Source organism: Lemur catta, chromosome 12 (assembly GCF_020740605.2).
Source record: "Lemur catta isolate mLemCat1 chromosome 12, mLemCat1.pri, whole genome shotgun sequence".
In the NCBI taxonomy this organism is placed as follows: Eukaryota; Metazoa; Chordata; class Mammalia; order Primates; family Lemuridae; genus Lemur; species Lemur catta.
In genome coordinates, this window is record NC_059139.1 from 52,040,534 (window position 1) to 52,061,557 (window position 21,024).

At 36.2% G+C, this 21,024-nt stretch overlaps 1 protein-coding gene across 2 annotated transcripts in view; it reads left to right on the forward strand.

Annotated features, from left to right (window-relative positions):
• Window positions 1-21,024, forward strand: part of MSH3 (mutS homolog 3) — a 186,608-nt gene that overhangs the window by 159,894 nt on the left and 5,690 nt on the right. For both annotated transcript variants that reach the window (XM_045566469.1, XM_045566470.1), the window contains 2 exons: window positions 15,397-15,583; window positions 17,150-17,279. In XM_045566469.1, the coding sequence (XP_045422425.1) occupies window positions 15,397-15,583; window positions 17,150-17,279 (317 nt within the window). The remainder of the gene's footprint in view (window positions 1-15,396; window positions 15,584-17,149; window positions 17,280-21,024) is intronic.

Consider the following 21,024-nt stretch of genomic DNA (forward strand, 5'->3'; position numbering starts at 1 on the left):
CCCTGTCCTCCACCTCTCTTCCTGGATAGGAAGGAATCTACGTGGGCCACATTAAATTATATCCTTAGAATCTTTACCAGGATATAGTTTAATATTATGCCCTTATATTAATAGTTTTCATTTATTTATTATGAAATAATTCAGACATATAATAATTCCCCACTTACCTTCCTGCTACTGAAGAAATGAAGCACTATAATATGATTGAGCCCCCAATCCACCCTAACCCAATTTCTCTCCACCCCATCCATAGTAACTAACTGGTTGTCCTTGACTTTGGTGTTATACATTTCTCTATATTTTTACTTCATTGGTATGTGTTTTGAAACAATACATAGAATTATTTGGTATGCTCTTAAACTTTATATGCACTATGTCACACTATCTATTCTTCTATAATACAAATGGCTCCGCCCCCATGTTATACTTAGGAAATAAATCCATATGGGTACATACACTTCTAGCTCATTAATTTTTCCTAATGATGATATTCCATTATATGCATATATCACAGTTTACTCATTTTCCTTGAGAGATATTTGGCATGATCCCAATTTTTTGCAAACAGTCCTAGTACTTATATGCAACTTGTAGTGTACATAAGTGAGCTTTCTGACTCTAGAATTTATCTATGAGTGGAATTGCTGGATTGTAAGGAACATGCATCTTTCATTTTCTCTGAGGGGGCTGTACTAGTTTAGAATCCCACCAGCAGTATTTAAAAATTTGTCCTCATGCTTAAAATAAATTAGAATAAGTGCCCATTTGATGATGTTTCTATATATTCTCCAAAATTGCTCATAAGGACATTTTCATTTCTATTACTTAATGTCCTTTACATGAGGTGCCATCTGGTAAATTATTTTGTTAATGCAAGGGATATTTTTTCTCTCCATGTGCTTACTGTGCCTGTTTACAAAAAGATTTGAAGCAATTGATTGGCCTTTCTTGACAAACTGCCAGGCTTCCTGTTATCAGCCAATGGCTGCTTCCTCTTTAATTCCTTTTTCTCTTGGCTGCCAAGACAGCGAGAGCTAAATTTGAGGCTCAGGTGTGGAAACAAATTTGGTTTGGTTTTCCCCTTCTCTTCTTACATGGGAGTATTTATCTAGCATGATTCTTAGAACAGCTGTATCAGAATCATAGGGGTGCTTGTTAAAAATGCTACTTTCTAAGCACTATTGCACACATCTTTTACTTGGAATCTCTAAGGTGGTACCCAAGAATTGGCATTTTAAAGCTCATGCTAAGCTTGCTTCTCAAATTTGAGAATCTATCGTATGTCTTGTAATCTTAGTTTCATGTTCATTGCAATTCTTTCCTTAGAAATATGTTATTCTAAATCACTTCAAATGCTTTTTGTGCTCAATGGAAAAATATTAAAATCTAATAGAATGAGATATTTGCATAAGCTCCAAGCTTTCTCTTTAAATTGGTTATTTTTATATTATTAATTGGTCATTTAGAGCACTAGGTTTAAATTTGTGGATTCCATAAATACTCATAGAATGCCTACTGTGTTCTGTGCAGTGTGCTCTAAGAATAAGTAAATGGATGAAAAGCTATAAATAGGAGGTTAGGAATCTTTTTTTTCCTGAATATTATAACTTCATATGAGCCTTTTCCTGAATAACAAGCAGATTTTTTTTTTAAAATAGAGTTTTGGCCAACATGCATGTTTAGCTTTAATTGATATATTTATATCTGTATTGTGGTGTATGCACTCATCAATGAAATATTTCTAGACCCATATTTCCAAGGATCATTAAAATCTTTGAGTGTCACTGAGATAAGATCTGTTGTTCATTATCCTGATGAATATAAACTTAAATCTCATTCAGCTTTTTAGACTCAGTAATGAAGTTTTAGAAAAGCCATGAATTATTAAGTTTGGTTAGAAAATAGTTTGAAAAAAAGCGAAACAATTGGCCTCTTCTCCCAGCATAATTTATTTGTATTTATGCCAATTAAATGTTGGTGAAAAGGGATATTTATATTAAGTGGCCCCTAGTTAATAATTTCTATGCCACACTACCCCCATAAACTCCCTCTTCTGACACCCAGCTTCTGCGAATGCTGTGTACTCAGAATGGCACCAGTATGTTTATCTTGAAAGAGAACTGGAAAATAATAGGCATTTAAGTGCTTAAATTATGTTAAATGTTTGCTTTTGACCATGTGGATGATAACTTTGTTTACCTAATTTAGTTTAATTCAGCAGATATTTATTGAGTACCTACTGTGGAGTATTTGTACTCTATACAAAATATATTCTTTATGGGCAGAAAGAAAACATCTTGAATCAGTCCACATCTTCTAATTAGTAGTAAATACCAGCACTAAAAACCACATGATAAGTGACATTTTACTAAATGAGTAAGTTGTTATGATTTTATTGGCATCAGAAATGTTGCCTTATGAATGTCTGTGCTTTATTTAGCTCTGGTAGCTGTATATAGCAAACACTAGATATCTCACTTCATCTTTTGATGGGAAGTGGTTGTGTAAATTTAATGCCCGTTCTTTATCGGCTGCCTCAAAAACACCTGAAGGTTTGATTTGATTAGGTTTTTAACACAGATCCCAGACAAATCCCCTGAATGTAGATCCCCTGGAGATACTCTTGCAGTAGGTATGATAGAGACCCCCCCTTTTTTTTTGTATTTAAAGAAAGGTCTCAATCTGTCACCAGGCTGGAGCACAACGGCATTGGATCATAGCTCACTATAGCCTTGAATTCCTGTACTCAAGGGATCCTCCTTCCTCAGCCTCCTGAGTAGCTGGGACTACAGCTGCCACCATGCCCAACTGATTCTTTAATTTAAAACCTTTTTTTTTGTAGAGGTCTCACTATGTTGCCCAGGCTGGTCTCAAACTCTTGGCCTCTAGCAATCCTCCTACCTCAGCTCCCAGAGTGCTGGGATTATAGACATGAGCCACCGTGCCCAGATAAGAAGCTTGAACTCTATTTTTTTTAAAGACTTTATTTATTTTTATTTTTAGAGACGGAGTCTCACTATGTCACTCAGGCTGGAATGCAGTGGCACAATCCTAGATCACTGCAGCCTCTAACTCCTGACCTCAAGTGATCCTTCCATCTCAGCCTCCCAAAGTGCTGAGATTACAGGCATGAGCCACTATGTTCAGCTAAGACTTTGTTTTTTTAGAGCAGTTTTAGGTTTACATCAAAATTAAGAGGAAGGTGCAGAAATTTCCCTATATCCCTGCTCCCGCACATGCATAGCCTTCCCTATTGTAAACATCCCTGACCAGAGTGGTATCTTTGTTACAATTGATGAACCTACATTTACACATCATTACCACCCAAAGTCCATAGTTTACATAAGGGCTTGAGGCTGGCTGCATCTGGTGAGGGCATTCTTACTGCATCTTAACACGGCAGAAGGTATCACATGGTGAGAGGGCTTGCAAGAGAAAACCAAACTGGCTTTTATAACAGACACACTCTCATGATAACCCATTAATCCATGAATATATTAATCCATTCATAAGGGCAGAGCCATCCTGACCCAATTACCTCTTAAAGGCCCCACCTCTTAATACTGTTACGTAGGGGATTAAGTTTCAATATGAGTTTCAGAGGGAACAATCATTCAAACCATACCATTCTGCCCCTGGCCTCCCAGAACTCATGTCCTTCTCACATTCATTCCATCCTCATAGCCCCAAAGTTTTAAGTCATTCCAATACCACTTCAAAAGTCCAAAGTCCAGAGTCTCATCTGAATCAGTATGGGCAAGGCTCAAGGTCCATTTCTTTTCGAGGTAAGTTTCTTATAGCTGTGAGCCTGTGAAATCAAACAAGTTATCTGTTTCCAAAATACAGTGGTGGCACAGGCATAAGACAGGCATTCCTATTTCATAAGGGAGATATAGTCAAGAAAAAAGGAGTAACAGGCCCCAAATAAGTATTATTATAAAACCCAACAGGAAAAACATAAAATCTTGAAGGAACAGAATAATCTCCCTTGACTCCCACTTCTTAGATACACTGGCATGGGGGTTGGCCCCCGCAAAGCCTTTGGTGGCCCCCCAGGGCCTCAGGTAGGCCCTCCTCCCCAACCACAGCTTTCCTGGGCTCAGCCCAGGCTTCGGTTCTCACAGGTTTGAGTCAGGTGCCTGCAGCTTTCCCAGGATGGAGCTGCACATTGGTGATTCTACAGTCCTAGGGCCTCAGTAGTGGTCCTGCTCCCACTGTTCCACTAGGCATTGCCCTAGTAGGGGCTCTATGTGCTGGCTCTGGTTCTGACCCCACCTCTCCTCTTGGCATTATTCCACTCATGAGGACAGAGCCAGTCACCTCTTAAGGGCCCCACCTTTTAATATCATTACATTTGGGATTAAGTTTCAACATGAGTTTCAGAAAGGACAAAAATTTCAAACCGTAACACCTTTTAATTCCTTTTTCTGCCTTATTGCATTTAGCTAGTACTTGCAGGAGTGTTGAAAAGGAGTGATACGAGTGGACAGCTTTTCTGGTTCCTGATCCTAGTTGGGAAAGCTTAAAATTTCTTACCATTAAGTATGATGTTAGCTGTAGGTTTTTTGTAGTTACTCTTTATCAAGTTGAGGAAGTTCCCCTCTATTCCTAGTTTACTGGGAGTTTTGGATTTGGATTTCGTCAAATGCTTTCTCACCATCTATTGATAGAATCATGTGGTTTTTCTTTAGTCTGTTGTGGGGATGAATTACATTAATTGATTTTCAGATGTTAAACCAGCTTTGCATCCCTGGCATGAATCCTATTTGGTTGTGGTGTATAATGCTTTTATACATTGTTGGATTCGATTTGCTAATGTTTTGTTGAGTATATTTGCATCTATATTCATGAGAGATACCAGTCTGTAGTTTCCTTATAATGTTTTTGTCTGGTTTTGGTATTAAGGAAATGCTGGCCTTATAGAATGTGCTAGGAAGTATTCCCTCTCTTTCTATCCTCTGAAAGAGTTTGTAGGGAATTGATATAATTTCTTCCCTAAATGTTTGATAGAATTCACCAGTGAAGCCATTTGTGCCTGGTGCTTTCTGTTTTGGAAGGTTATTATTGATTCAATTTCTTCAATAGATACAGGTCTATTCAGATTGTTTCCTCTTGTATGAGTTTTGGCAGGTGGTGTCTTTCAAGGAATTGGTCTGTTTCATCTAGATTATGAAATTTTGAAGCATAAAGTAATCCTTTATTACCTTTTTAATGTCCATAGGTTCTTTAGTGGTATTTCCTCTTTTATTTGTAATATTAGTAATTTGTGGCTCATAGCCCCAAAGTTTTAAGTCATTCCAATACCACTTCAAAAGTCCAAAGTCCAGAGTCTCATCTGAATCAGTATGGGCAAGGCTCAAGGTCCATTTCTTTTCGAGGTAAGTTTCTTATAGCTGTGAGCCTGTGAAATCAAACAAGTTATCTGTTTCCAAAATACAGTGGTGGCACAGGCATAAGACAGGCATTCCTATTTCATAAGGGAGATATAGTCAAGAAAAAAGGAGTAACAGGCCCCAAATAAGTATTATTATAAAACCCAACAGGAAAAACATAAAATCTTGAAGGAACAGAATAATCTCCCTTGACTCCCACTTCTTAGATACACTGGCATGGGGGTTGGCCCCCGCAAAGCCTTTGGTGGCCCCCCAGGGCCTCAGGTAGGCCCTCCTCCCCAACCACAGCTTTCCTGGGCTCAGCCCAGGCTTCGGTTCTCACAGGTTTGAGTCAGGTGCCTGCAGCTTTCCCAGGATGGAGCTGCACATTGGTGATTCTACAGTCCTAGGGCCTCAGTAGTGGTCCTGCTCCCACTGTTCCACTAGGCATTGCCCTAGTAGGGGCTCTATGTGCTGGCTCTGGTTCTGACCCCACCTCTCCTCTTGGCATTATTCCACTCATGAGGACAGAGCCAGTCACCTCTTAAGGGCCCCACCTTTTAATATCATTACATTTGGGATTAAGTTTCAACATGAGTTTCAGAAAGGACAAAAATTTCAAACCGTAACACCTTTTAATTCCTTTTTCTGCCTTATTGCATTTAGCTAGTACTTGCAGGAGTGTTGAAAAGGAGTGATACGAGTGGACAGCTTTTCTGGTTCCTGATCCTAGTTGGGAAAGCTTAAAATTTCTTACCATTAAGTATGATGTTAGCTGTAGGTTTTTTGTAGTTACTCTTTATCAAGTTGAGGAAGTTCCCCTCTATTCCTAGTTTACTGGGAGTTTTGGATTTGGATTTCGTCAAATGCTTTCTCACCATCTATTGATAGAATCATGTGGTTTTTCTTTAGTCTGTTGTGGGGATGAATTACATTAATTGATTTTCAGATGTTAAACCAGCTTTGCATCCCTGGCATGAATCCTATTTGGTTGTGGTGTATAATGCTTTTATACATTGTTGGATTCGATTTGCTAATGTTTTGTTGAGTATATTTGCATCTATATTCATGAGAGATACCAGTCTGTAGTTTCCTTATAATGTTTTTGTCTGGTTTTGGTATTAAGGAAATGCTGGCCTTATAGAATGTGCTAGGAAGTATTCCCTCTCTTTCTATCCTCTGAAAGAGTTTGTAGGGAATTGATATAATTTCTTCCCTAAATGTTTGATAGAATTCACCAGTGAAGCCATTTGTGCCTGGTGCTTTCTGTTTTGGAAGGTTATTATTGATTCAATTTCTTCAATAGATACAGGTCTATTCAGATTGTTTCCTCTTGTATGAGTTTTGGCAGGTGGTGTCTTTCAAGGAATTGGTCTGTTTCATCTAGATTATGAAATTTTGAAGCATAAAGTAATCCTTTATTACCTTTTTAATGTCCATAGGTTCTTTAGTGGTATTTCCTCTTTTATTTGTAATATTAGTAATTTGTGTCCTCTTTTTTTTTCTTAGCCTGCCCTAGAGGCTTATCAATTTTATTGATCTTTTCAAAGAATCAATTCTTGGTTGATTTTGTCTATTGATTTCCTGTTTTCAGTTTCATTGATTTCTGCTTTAATCTTATCATTTCTTCTGCTTTGGATTTAATTTCATTTTTCTAATTTCTGCTTGAACTCATTATTTTTAAGCTCCTTTGCAAGTGACTCTGATGCATATCCAGATTTAGGAGCCATTGTTTCAATTTCAACTTCTAACATCTTATAGAAAGAAAAACTGAGGATCAGAGAGATTGTGATTTGCCTGAGGCCATAGTGTGTGCAATTATAAGGATGTATCCTCTGGTTATGTTGAGTTCCCTTCTATTAATCTTATTAATTAATCTGATTAATCTTATCCCTGATGACTGATAATTTTATCTTCCTTTGGCAACCTTAACTATCTGTGGTTTTTCACAGCTGTAGTTAAGGTTGAGTAAGAGCATTTGCTCTTTTAATTATTATTTTTTTGCGATTATTAGCGCTTTCCCACAGAGTGGACTGCTAGCCATGTCAGAGGATGATATACCCAGTCAGCACAGTGTAAATTTCCTTTGATAGGAAACTACCCACATCCTTCATAAGTTTCCTGCACATGCTTTGTAGACACTTCCAGTGAACATTGTGTCACATGAGCCAATACAAGTTTAGCATTTTTTAGGATTGCTATCTTGATTCTCAGCAATGTTTCCACTGAAATTGAAAGATTGCTACAGTGGTTTTTGATTGGTTATATTTGCAGTTCAGTAGTATAGCTTTTATAAATAAACATTAAATACTGTAGTGTGATTTGATTGTAACCATTGGTAGAAAGGATTATACTAGAGAAAGAAATATTTTTCTTTTCTATTACAATACAGATGTTCCTTAATTAATGTCCCGATCAACCCATCATAAGTGAAAAAAAATCATAAATCAAAATGTATTTAATACCCTGATAAACCTATCCTAAAGTAAAAAATTCATAAGTCAGGGACTCTGTAATTTCACCAATGCCAATAAAATATTTTTGGTATTGCTAGAAGAAAGCTGGTTATTTAATCTGGTAATTATCATCATTCTGCCTTGTCTTAATGATACAGTATAAAGTGTTCTTATATGTATCATTTGTGATTTTTTAAAGTAACATTTGTTTTTCTAATCACACAAGTAATGCTTATTTATTATGCAAAATTTAAAACTCAAAAAGAAAAATTTTTAAATCACCTGTAATTCTACCACCTGGAGATCATTATGGTCTAGGTATTTGGCCTTCCAGGCTTTTTAAAAATGCACATGTGCAGTGGTTTGTCATTTGTAATTTCATTCAGCTTCTGAGTTAATGTTTATGTTTAATTAAATGCAACACAGATGTACTACTTCACTATTTTTATGCCTTTTAAATACTATGCAGTGCCTACACGTCTTTTAGTAATTGGTATTCTTTTGCAGCCTTTCCTCTTGGACTTTAATGTTTTTGGGTTTTGGGTTTGTTTTTTCTTCCTTCTACCATCCTTCTTAAAAGTTACTTTTTTTAAAATTTCAGAATACTTTGTTTTTTAGGAGATTATCTTTTGTAGTATACGGAAACACCAAGAAGCTTAGTCAACCATTCTGGATAGAATTCTGCAAACTTTTTAGCAAAGTGAAATGAATGGGAACATCTTCAGTTTCAGAAAGAAGGCAAAATAAGCTGACATAAAACCCTCCTATAGAAAGCACTTAAAGGACAAATATTGTATGATTCCACTTATATAAGGTACTTGGAAATAAGCAAATTCATAGATACAAAATAGAATAGAGGTTTTTAGGGGCTGCGGAGGGGGAGAATAAAGAGTTATTTTAATTGGATATAGAGCTTCTGTTTGGAATGATGAAGTTCTGCAAATGGATAGTAGTGATGGCTGCACAACATTGTGAATGTATTTAATACCACTGAACTGCATACCTAAGAAATACTAAAATGGTAAATTTTGTTATATTTTACCACAATTTTTTAAAAAAGGACTGAAAGTATGTCAAGGAATATAATACAAGTAATTATCGCCTCTATTAACAATTTTAATATTTGACCTCCAATTATTTATCATTCAATATGAAAAATCTTCTTTTCCTCCAAATTGCAGTATTTTTTCCTCATACTAGCATTTTCCTTGCAAAAGGCCCAGAGATAGTGATTTGAAGGGACACAGGCCCTCCCCATTTGCCTAACTGAGAAACATCTAGAATATTATCTCAAAATATCAAGATCTCATAAAAACAAACTTTTTCCAATTTTCAAAATAATATATTTGATTTTAGAAACTGCCTTAAAAAGTAATAGTTTCTTTTCTCCATTAATGCTTTATTAAGCTTTGTTGACCTATATAAGGGTTATAGGAGAGGAGGGGAGTAGAGGGATTAGAAAGATTAGTCAGCCACCACTCCTAAAAATATCAGAGTGATTTTTTTTTCTTAATCACATAACTGTAACCTTCTGTCTACTCAGGGCAAACTAACTCTAAGATGAAACCTAAAGAATGTATTTTCCATTTTTTTTACCATGTTTGACTATAAATAAATACAGAATGATAATTACATGTTCTATAATTCCTTAAATCTCTAATATATCTTAACATTTGAACATTTCAGAATCATTGTCCAGTAGCATGTCTTATAAATGATTGATTTAATAAAAGTTATAAACTTTAGAAATTTAAAAATTAACTTTATAATTTAATATAAATTATCTTTATAAATTATAAAACCTTATGATTTAATACTAATAATTTAATATAAATTATGCTGCCTTGATAAAAAATTATTTTACACAGTTTACTGAGATATATACAATATAGCAGAATAATGAGAGAGGAGAATGGTATGTATTCAAGACATTGTATCAAAGAGAAAATAAGGATAGAAACATAAGATAAAGTCAGGTTTCTATTTGTTATTATAAGATGTTCAGTTGTTTTCCAGTAATCAAATGAGAATAAATAAATTAGAATAAACTATACATTTTTTAAGGGAAGTTAACAGAAAACATTTTTATTAATAAATACTTCCCACAATCACAAATGCATTCCCTAGTAGCCTCGATGACTGGTTCATGGGTTCGTATTTCTTTAATATCTCCAGGGCAGCATTGCTACTTTATCATCAGGTTCTATGGAAAAATAGAATCATAATAGAAAATGTGTTAGCTCCTAATGCCATGGCCTTGAAACTGTTCTACAGGGTGCTAGAGACCCCTCTGGATGAGGGTAAGGGGCCTAGTAGTGCTGGGTTCTTGGCCAAAGCGTAATCCCTTTAATCTGCAGAGTGAATTTTCTTATAAAATGTTATTTGAACAAAGTATTTAACAGCTAAAAATATATTTGAAAACCACTGACCTAATAGTGGAGTCAGGACCATTACGTAATAAAAGTATATCCAAGTTCTTCTGAAATCCGGCCTGGCCTCCTCAAGGACAGAGAAACCCTATAATATCATGAGGCACATAGTGGTGATTCTGCAAACCCCAGACCAGGAACCAGAGGACCTGAGTATTTGTTTCTTCTTTGCCACAGATTAGCTCATCATTTTGGGAAAGTGACTTGGCTTCTGAAATGTTCTACCTAATCTGTAACATGAGAGTATAAAATGATTACTAAGAACTTTCCCAGCAGCAAGACTTTTTTGATTCTATCTCTTGCCTCAGTGATGGCAAAAGCTTTGCCATCCGACGAGTTCTTCCCTTCTGTCAAAGGAGAAGGACTGAATTCTCTGTAGAGAATATGAGCACAGAAACAAATAAAAATTATAGGAAAGGTGAGTAGCTCTAGGACAATCACCTTTTTGTTGCTTATAGCTTGTCTAGGTTAGTCCTATAGGAAAGGTTTGGTAAGAGCAAAAGCTTTTGTTAAAAGGTGACTGAGAGGCTGTCTGGGCTTTGATACTAAGATCATCAGAAGCATCTACAAGTGGGTAGTCATCAGTGACAAAACCTAAGAGGGGCAGGCTGGAGGATGGGTGATCTGTTAGTCATGTTAGTGAAGAAGGTCTTGAAGATACTAGCAAAGGCAGTTTGGATAAGCAGAAGGTGAAAAAAAAAAACGCAATAGAATTTTTAAAAAATTTTACTTCATTAGCATGAGTTTGGCTTTACCAACATAGAAAAGGCATTTTTATATTAATTAGGTCACTGTGAAAAATAAAAATTGGAATTACTTTTTAAAATGCAGTGTTTTTAACTGAGTGGAAAGTGTGAATGAATACTGCTGAGGTTGTGTGCCAATCTTTAATTATCAGTTATCATATTATTGTAATAAACTTTGCATTAAAATGTTAAAAATTACTTTTTGATATCCCATTAAAAATTAAGATTCCCATATTTAATCTTAGAATTATGTACATTATAATTTTGTCTTTTAGAGTAAACTCAGCAAAAATGTACCAGGATACCCTAATTTATATGGAAGCACAAAGGAAAAATATAAATTTAAATCATAGCAGGGTGCAGTGGCTCATGCTTGTAATCCCAGCACTTTGGAAGGCCAAGGCAGGAGGATTGCTTGAGCCCAGGAGTTCAAGGCCAGCCTGGGTAACATACCAAGACCCCATCTCTACAAAAACTAAAAAAAAAATGAGCTGGATGTGGTGGCAGGAACCTGTAGTTCTAGCTACTCAGTAGGCTGAGGTGGTAGGATAGTTGAGCCCAGGAGTTCAAGGCTGCACTGAGCTATGATTGTGCCACTGCACTCCAACCTGGGTGACAGAGTGAGACCCTGTGTCAAAAATAACAACAAAAAATTTAAATCCTGTTGCTCCTTGCAACTTTCCCCACAAAGGATCAGTTAGTTCTTTCTGTTTTTAAACTTTATTTTAATTTTGGACATTTACAGAGTTGTTAACTCTTGAATGATTTGGGTTGAGGAAGTTGTATTACAACCCTGGAAACAAATCATTCATTTCAACATGTGTTGGTCATCTTATGTAAAGGATACTCTGCTTAGCAATTGAAGAGTACAGAGGTAAATCCCTCAGGTTTGTTATCAAAGAACTCTTACTTCCAGAAAGATAGCATCTGTGTGTGTGTGTGTGTGTGTGTGTGTGTGTGTGTGTGTGTGTATATATATATATCTTCTAGTCAGTTCTACAAGAGGGGAGTCAGGGAGAGCTACAGAGAAACAGCTTAAAGAATAGGCTTTCGGTCCACAGAAAGAAAGGGGTGAAGACTATTCCATGCTAACAGAGCAATGAGGAAATGCCCAGAGGGAACAGGGTGTGTGGCATCAACTCTCTAAATTTACTAAAAAAACACTGAATTACAGTTGTCCATCAGTATCCATGGGTGATTGTTCCAAGGATCACTGCCTCCATACCAAAATTTATGGATGCTCAAGTCCCAGATATAAAATGGCATAATATTTGCATATAACCTATGCACATCCTCCTGTATCTTTAAATCATCTCTAGATTATAATACCTAATACAGTATGAATGCTTTGCAAATAGTTGTTATACTGTATTGTTTCTTAAATTTGTATTATTTTTATTTTTTTCAAATATTTTCAATCTGTGGCTGGTTGAATCTGTAGCTGTGGAACCCATGGCTATGGATGGCCTACTGTATACACTTTAAAAGGTTGAATTTTATGCTATGTCAGTTATATCTTAATAATGCTATTTTTTAAAAAACAGTATATGCCATGTATCAGCGATGACAAGCATAAATTGTTGTGACAGGGATGTGGGATCCTGGGGCAGTAGAGACTGGGGAGAGGTTTAACGCCAGAGCACACCAGATGGTCTCGAAAACCATGCTAGGAATTTTGAGTTTTATTTTCCAAGTATTAGGAAACCATTTAAGTTTTTAAGTGTAGGAATCAAAATGACTCAGTAAATTTTAAAATATGAATCTGCTGGAGTGGTGAAAGATACATCAGCTATTAGGGAAAGTGAGGGTAGAGAAAAAATTTAGGGTATTGGAATAGCTTAGGCCAAAGAGTATAAACTAGTGAATCAACAGTGGGATTGAAAGTGTTTTAGGGACTGGATATTAGAGATTAAGGGAGCAGAGGGAATGAAAGAAATGCTGAATTCTCATTTTTCATATTTATAAAACAAAGTTACTGTATTAGTTTTCTGGGCTGTTTAACAAATTTAGCAGCTTAAGCAACACTTTTATTATTTCACAATTTCTGTGATTCATGACTGCAGACACAGCTTGGTCAGGGCCTATGCAAAGCTGCAGTCAAGGTACTGACCAAGGCTGGGTTCTTGCCTGGAGACAGAACTAGAGATGGGCCCACTTTCAAGCTCACTCAGGTTGTTGGGAGATTTCATCTCCTGTGGTTATAGGGCTGAGGTCCCCAGCCCCTTGCAGGCTGTAGGTTGGGCACTGCTTTCAGCTCCTAGAGGCTACTCACAGATCACATGACCCTCTCACAACATGGCAGCGAACTTCTTCAGAGCCAGGTAGGGAGAAAGTCTGTAGTGCCAGTCAACTAACAAAGCATAATATATATATATTCACAGGATTAATATCCCATCACCTTTGCCATAGTCTTTTGGTTAAAAACAAATCACGGGTCCTGCCTACACTCAGGGGGAGGTGATCACATGAGAGGGTGAACACCACGAGGTGGACATCATTGGAATCACCTTAGGGTAGAGGTGGGGAACCTTTTCATGTTGGAAGGCTGTATGAATTTAGCTGTAATCAAATAAGACCACAAATTTCTAGTGACAAAACTGAGTCTTTGTGAATGTCTCTATTGTATCAAATATGATTTGCTGCTTTAAATTAAACTAAATTAGCTACTTATATGCATACATATAATCTATATTTATTGGCTCTATATATTTTATTTGAACTGATTCCTAAAGGTACCCCAATGATAGTAATAGAAAGAATACATAAACAGCGTAAAATCTTTTTGCAGTCATATTAGAGCAATGTTTCTAATATGTTTTAATCCTTTAGAGTTGGGAAGGAAAGCTTTATGTTGCTTTTATTTAATATCTGTTTATCAATCTCCTCTTTGTGCCAAATGTTTTGCTAGGTCCTTGGGGGAGGAGAAAGGGTCACCAAATGACCAGTAATCCTCCCACCCAGAGATAACTACTATAAACATGTTCATAACCCTCTATATTTTTTTCTGTACATGTAGATTTTAATAAAAGTGACATAGTATACTTTTTAAAAATCATAATTACAGAAAGTTAATAAAGTTTGAGGTCAATAACAGTATTTGAACTTTGAAAAAGTAGCCAGAATGTTCCTAAGTTAGCAACATTTCAGAAATTATGCTTTGTATTTATTGATTTTTAAACGGATAAAATTGACAGCACTTTGACTAAAACTTGATTAACTCCATCATAGATGTAGTTAATTACAGTTTCTAAATACCACTGGTTACTGGAACAGTTCTAAGGCTCTGCCCATCTGTGGATGTCACACTTCATCTCCTCGCCATTTTATGGCTTCAGCCACACAGCTGGCTAAGGGTTGTTTTTACCATGAATTTCTCCAGAAATGAAAGGTATATTATAGTGCTGTAGGTCAAGTGTGAAGTGTGTGCTATACTTTATGAACCATTGTAACAAAACTAAATTGATGAAGGGATTTTGCTGAAAAAATACTTACCAGCATCCACAAAGCTGGCTAGTGGGTCAAAAACCTGAAATCTGAGTTTTCCAATTAACTGCATGACATTAAGTAAGTATTACATAATTATTCCGTTTCATTTTTTCAGGTTCCTTTTGCACTAAATAGGTGTTTTCTCAAATGTGTTCTGTAGGACATTATTGCTACAAGGTGCTTTAGAAGAAATTTTAAGGTCCATGGTTAAATCATTTAAATAAAAGATGTGTGCTAGAGATCCTTCTCTAAGAAATGCACAATATGTAATCCAATATTACAGGTTCTAAGAAGTCTTACAGGAAAGAAATCCTTAAATATTTTAGACCCATTTCTTGACATCTCTAGGAACTGTGTTTCATAAAATCCACCTTGGGAACCTGCAACCTGTATTAGCTGCTATCCAAGGTTGCAAACATCTATAATTCTAGTTCCAGTAAAAAGTTTTATATAAATAAATTATTTTACACATGGTACTTTAATTCATAATGTCAGTATGAAATCTTAAGGAAATACTGAAAAATCCTTTAATTGTACAGTATCCTAATACTGTACTCATGCTGTTTCAAACACAGCAATACAGAGAAGCATTGTTTTGTGCTGTGAATACCAAAACTTTGGTTTGGAAGTAATTGGTCAGAAAAAGGCAGGTTCAGAAGTTTGCCTACTTTTTCGTTCTGTCCAATACCTGAGATTCTATCCAGAATGTTCCCACAAGGTGCATTTTGAAGTTAGGCACTCCTTACATTCAACATATGTTTTCTTTTGTTTAATACAATTTCAGCTATTACTGGCTAAAAAGGCATAGATCCCTAGGGATTGTTTATATTTATTATGAATAAAATAATGCTGGGCTTCCTAATAAGAAGTTAAGAGGAAAATCAGGGTGTTGTCATCTTATTTGCAGGATGGGTGCTGCAGACAATATATATAAAGGACGGAGTACATTTATGGAAGAACTGACTGACACAGCAGAGATAATCAGAAAAGCAACATCCCAGTCCTTGGTTATCTTGGATGAACTGGGAAGAGGGACAAGCACCCATGATGGAATTGCCATTGCCTATGCTACACTTGAGTATTTTATTAGAGATGTAAGTATCCTGAATACCTTTTCAAAAAATAAATTAATACTATTTTAAATTGACAAATCATAATTGTATACATTTATGGAGTACATGTTTGAATATGTGTAAACAGTGTGGAATAATTAAATCAAGCCAGTTAACATGTCATTCACCTTGCTTATCATTTCTTGTGGTAAGACATTTGAAATTTATTCTTAGTTATTATGAAACATGTAATATATTATTATTGACTATAGTCATAGTACTTTTATGCGATCCCTGCATGCCTTTTTGTATATGGGTGGTACGTACTATAGAGTTCACTTGCCTGATCTCAGTCTCCAAATACTCGATTATAATTGACCCTAGCCCGGCATAATCTATTTGATTATTAGAATGCTATGCACTGAATTCAGATAGAGTGACCCTAAATAATGCTTATAGTTGTTTGATGGTCTTTCTTTCTTTTGCTGAATCAAAATAAATCTGGTTGTACGAGAAGGGCCTCCCTGGCAATATTTCCAGTCAGAACTGCATCTTATTATCCTTGGCAAACTCTAAATCAAGAGCAGGGACCATACACCGCCAGCCAGATTCCTTAAGGAAAGACAATGAGATAGTGCCATTTCTACCCTCTGAAATACTTCTTTCACTGACATCCTAAAAGATGTCGATATCTCATCTCTTTGTGTCCCTCTCTAATTTAGTAACATCATTCGTTCATTGCATATCTCTTTTTTCAGAGTGCATTTCTAAGCATCTCTGTGTGAAATTTTGTTTGTGTCAAACTTTCCATCCCTGTCATCTCTGTCCAACTCTCCCCTTTTGTTTATTTTCTGTGTGTTTGTTCATTTTGGTTTCTGCCTTTCTATTCCTCCCTCTTAGCACCTGCCCCGAGCCGTTCTTTCCTTTGGTCTTTTTTTTTCCATTTTTTTCCCCATTTTATTGCTCTTTTCGTTTTGTCTTCTTCCCATTTTCATTTCTTCACCTCTTCCTTAAGTAGCCAATAAAAGCATATTTTATTACTTATGTTTCTTTTCAAAAAACAATACAAAAATAAAATTACTTTCTCTTTAACCTTTTGTGGCCCTCAGTTTTTTGGTTTTTGTTTTGTTTTTAAGGTGTAATTTCCATTTATTTTTCCAGATGATCGTCTTTCTTTAGTCTTCAAAAATGTTAATGTCATAAAAGACAAGAAAAGAGGGGAAAAAAGAACTATTGGGACAATTGGGGAAATTTACGGACTATATAATAGGAATATATTTCTTGAGTGTAATTTTATTCTGATTCTAGAGGAGAATGTTTTTGTTCTTAGAATCTTAAGTATTTAGGGATAAAGTGTCATGATGTCTACAACTAATTCTCAAATGGTTCAGGAAAAAATGTGTGTGTGTCTGTGGGGGGAAGGGAGGAAGGAAGGGAATATGGCAAGATATTAACAGTTGGTTGCCTAGATTAAGAGTACAAGGGTGGTCATTGTAGTTTTCTTACAACTTTTATGAGGATTTGAAAATTTTCAAAACAAAGTTTAAAAAAAGTTGTCATTAAAATTTAAAAGTAAAATAACATTTGTGCTATGTCTTATTGCTTCAGGTGAAATCCTTAACCCTGTTTGTCACCCATTATCCACCAGTTTGTGAACTAGAGAAAAGTTACTCACAACATGTGGGGAATTACCACATGGGATTCTTGGTCATCGAGGACGAAAGCAAACAGGATCCAGGTAATGAAATATTTCCGCAGTAGGTACAAGTAGAATATTATTGGTTTTCATGTTTGACAACTCTAAGTTTATAGGAATATGAACTCATTGCTTGTTAATAATGAAAGCTATGAATGTCAGTTAAAATAACATTTTTTCAGATACATTTTTGCTAAGCTTAGGTCAAGTAGACTTTACATTTATCCTTGCTATCTCTGAGTCCTCTGGTCTTCCTCATCTCATTTGTAATGGCAAACCTTTTAAAAAAAAACAAGAAGGGGGAGGTTGGAGGGTGGAGAGGGTTTTTAAGTTTTTCTCTTAGTGCCTTACATTCTTACATGATTCATCTCAGGAAAGATCCCTTGATAGTCAAGTGCAGAGTATTATTTGTCATCTTTAAAAATAACCAATATTTTCCTCCAAATATCATTGAATAGTACTTACTAAGGGCCAAGTACTGTACTGGACATATGTTTTATCTTAATATTACTAGGGAGCTGAATCTCAGGTTAAGTGCTTGCCCATGTTAGCCACTCGGGGGTCGGGGCGGGGGGTTGCTAACCTGAGCCTAGAATCCACGTCTTCTGCTTCCAGATTCTCTTCTCTTCCACTCTGCTAGAGCTGCCATGGAGGATCTACAGCATTTTTCCTATCCTTTCCAGTTATTGCACAGAAATGAGTCTTTTTATGAAAAAGAACATCATTAGCCAATAGAAATAAATTCAACTGCTGTAAGTAATATGGTAGACTTTAGCATATTTTTTTTTCTGTTCAGTAGTAATTTTTTTAAGCTACCAGCCTGTGGCCTTGTGGTGATTTGCACAATTGTTGTGCTACAATGGAAAATCCATTATCCAGGGCACTCCAGGGTCCAAATTTTATTTTGGAAAAGAAAGAAGGATAGACCTGAAAAAGAAATCAGGCAACTAGCCCAAATAAAACAAAGCACTGGACCTAAAATAAATGTAATGTTAGGCAATTCCTGTCTTTCACCACCATGAACTCTTGAAAAACAGATCATAAATTCTGTCATGGAAGAAGTTTTGTATCTATTAATCTGCATCCAAAGTGACAGGAGGAGACTTAAGGTAAAACCCATGGGACAGACAAAATAGAGTTCACCAACAGGGAAGGGGAAGCGTCAGTGCCGCTAAGCATTTGATGTGAACTGACTGCTTAACCCAGAGCATGATACCTTTCCCCTAAGTGTTCTGGTATTTTGTTTTATTGATTTAAACTTTTATCAATGAACATAATTTTTAAAATTAAATGATCTAAAAGGCTCAGGCTTCTGTCCCTTCACTCCACACCTCTCCCCATCCCAGTCTTCAAGTCTTTTCTTCATTTCTGTCATATATCTCAATAATATGCATATTTTCCTATCTCTTGATTCTTCAACTTGATACATGATTGATGGACTTCTCATTGTGTTAGTTGGGAGTCTTCAGCCTTCCCTTCCCCTGTCCTCTCAATATAATCGTTTCATGTTTTTTGTATTTCATTCATATTTATAGTTTCCATTATTATTGCCATGTAGGTATTGCTTACTGATGAGCCAAGTATGCAGACAAGTACATTTTCTTTCTTTTACTACTTTTTCTATTTTCTTAAAGATAAGAATTGCCTTGTTCTTACATTTTTCATTTTGGCTTTTTTGGTTTTGTTTGGTTTTTTTAGTCTATAGCTGAATCTTATGTTCTCTTTGTGAAATGCTTCTCTGGAGGTTTTTCCACATGATTCAACCTAGTGGTTCCAGTTTGTCCCCACTGGGATTCTTTATCCTGGCGCCCTTTGTCTTCCTCCTCATCTGAGCTGGCTGGTGTCCTGAGGCCTGTCTTTGCTACCATTGTAGGAATTCTCTTACCTCTCTTCTGGGCATTTGATGCAAGTAACAAAATACCCAGACTCACACTGGGTCAAACAATAAGGATACAGTAAATATAATCTCAAATAATCTCAAATTACAGGCACCTCAGGGGAAGAATGGGCTTTAGCTCCACCTCTTTGTAATTTTCTAGACTCTCTCTTCCTGCCTGGCTAGCTTCATCATCAGCTTCATCATCTGCTGGTAGCCAGATGGCTGCAGCTCTTTCAGGCATCACATCCAGAATTGGCAATATTCAAAGGAAGAAAGAAAAGGAACCAGCATATCCTGCGACTCTTAGGAACAAGGGAACCTTTTTCTCAGAGCCTGCTAGTGTCTCATGATTATGCTGTCTCATTTTCAGAATGGAATCGCATGCCTATTCTTAAATCAGTTCTTAGCAGTGAGGATGGCAGAGATGACTTTGATGGGCCTAGATGGACTAGGATCAACTTTTGGAGCTGAATATGAGGGTACAATCAGCTCAGTAAAATGGTTAGGGAGTTAATTCCTTATAAAATCAGGGTTTTCTTAGGGGTGGAATCAATTTTAGGTAGGCTACTACTAATATTAACTAAAGGAATTAAAAGTTTTCAGGCTTTGCATGAATGAAAATGTCTCCACTATACCTCTATATTTGATTTATAATTCAGCTAGGGTTAGAATTTTAGGTTGAAAGCCATTTTCACTCAGAATGTTGAAGCGTTGCTCCATTGCCTGTTCCCTTCCAATATTGTTCCTGGCTAAATTTATGCTGCATCCATTACCCCTACCTGAACTTCTCCTCTTCTAAATTAGAGGCCATCACTAAAATGCCCCAGAGAACAAAAGACATTCTATAACAAAGATATCTGCACCTGAATGTTTATAGCAGCACAGTTCACAATTGTGAAGATGTGGAAGCAACCCAAGTGCTCATCAATACATGAGTGGATTAACAAAATGTGGTATATGTATACCATGGAGTACTACTCAGCTATAAGAACCAATGGTGATATAGCACCTCTTGTATTTTCCTGGAAAGAGTTGGAACCCATGCTACTAAGTGAAGTATCCCAAGAATGGAAAAATAAGCACCACATGTACTCACCATCAAATTGGTTTCACTGGTCATCACCTAAGAGCACATTTAGGAATAACATTGATCGGGTGTTGGGCAGATGTGGGTGGGGGAGGGGATGGGTGTATATATACATAAAGAGTGTCATGCACACTGTCTAGGGGTTGGACACGTTTGAAGCTCTGCCTCGGGGGGTGGGAGGGAAGGCAATGTATGTAACCTAAACTTTTGTACCCCCACAATATGCTGAAATAAGAATAAATAAAATAAAATAAAATAAAATAAAATAAAATAAAATAAAATAAAATGCCCCAGAGGTCTTTTGGATGGCTTCTGAGATACTCTGCTTGTCCATTTCCCGTGGTGTGATAGGTAAAGTAAGGGACAAGCAGTCAGGAAGCTTGTGTTTTGGTCTATTCCAGTTTGCATGGTCTTGGATAAGATTCATCTACCTCTAAATTTTCATGAATCTATCCTAAAAGAAATAATGTGATCAGCATACATCTCTTTAATAATTGCCTAGAAAAGTTTGGCTTTAAAATAAATTTTGCTAATTTTCCTTATAATAAGCATAAACATGCTTTCAGTGACTCTAAGCAGTGCCAGATCAACTTTTCAGTAATATCCATTTAAGAAATCATCATAGCTTATAAGTCAAATCCTCATCAAGAACTTTTATTATGAGGCTGTAAGAAAACAAGTTGTTTTTGTTCATCTTCTCTCCTGCCTGGCTCTCTGCCTCCATATTTCCAACACACACACACACACACACACACACTACAAAGAGGGGTAAAAGCATATATATGGAAAAAGCTATTTTTTGCCTTGAAGGGTGTGAGAAC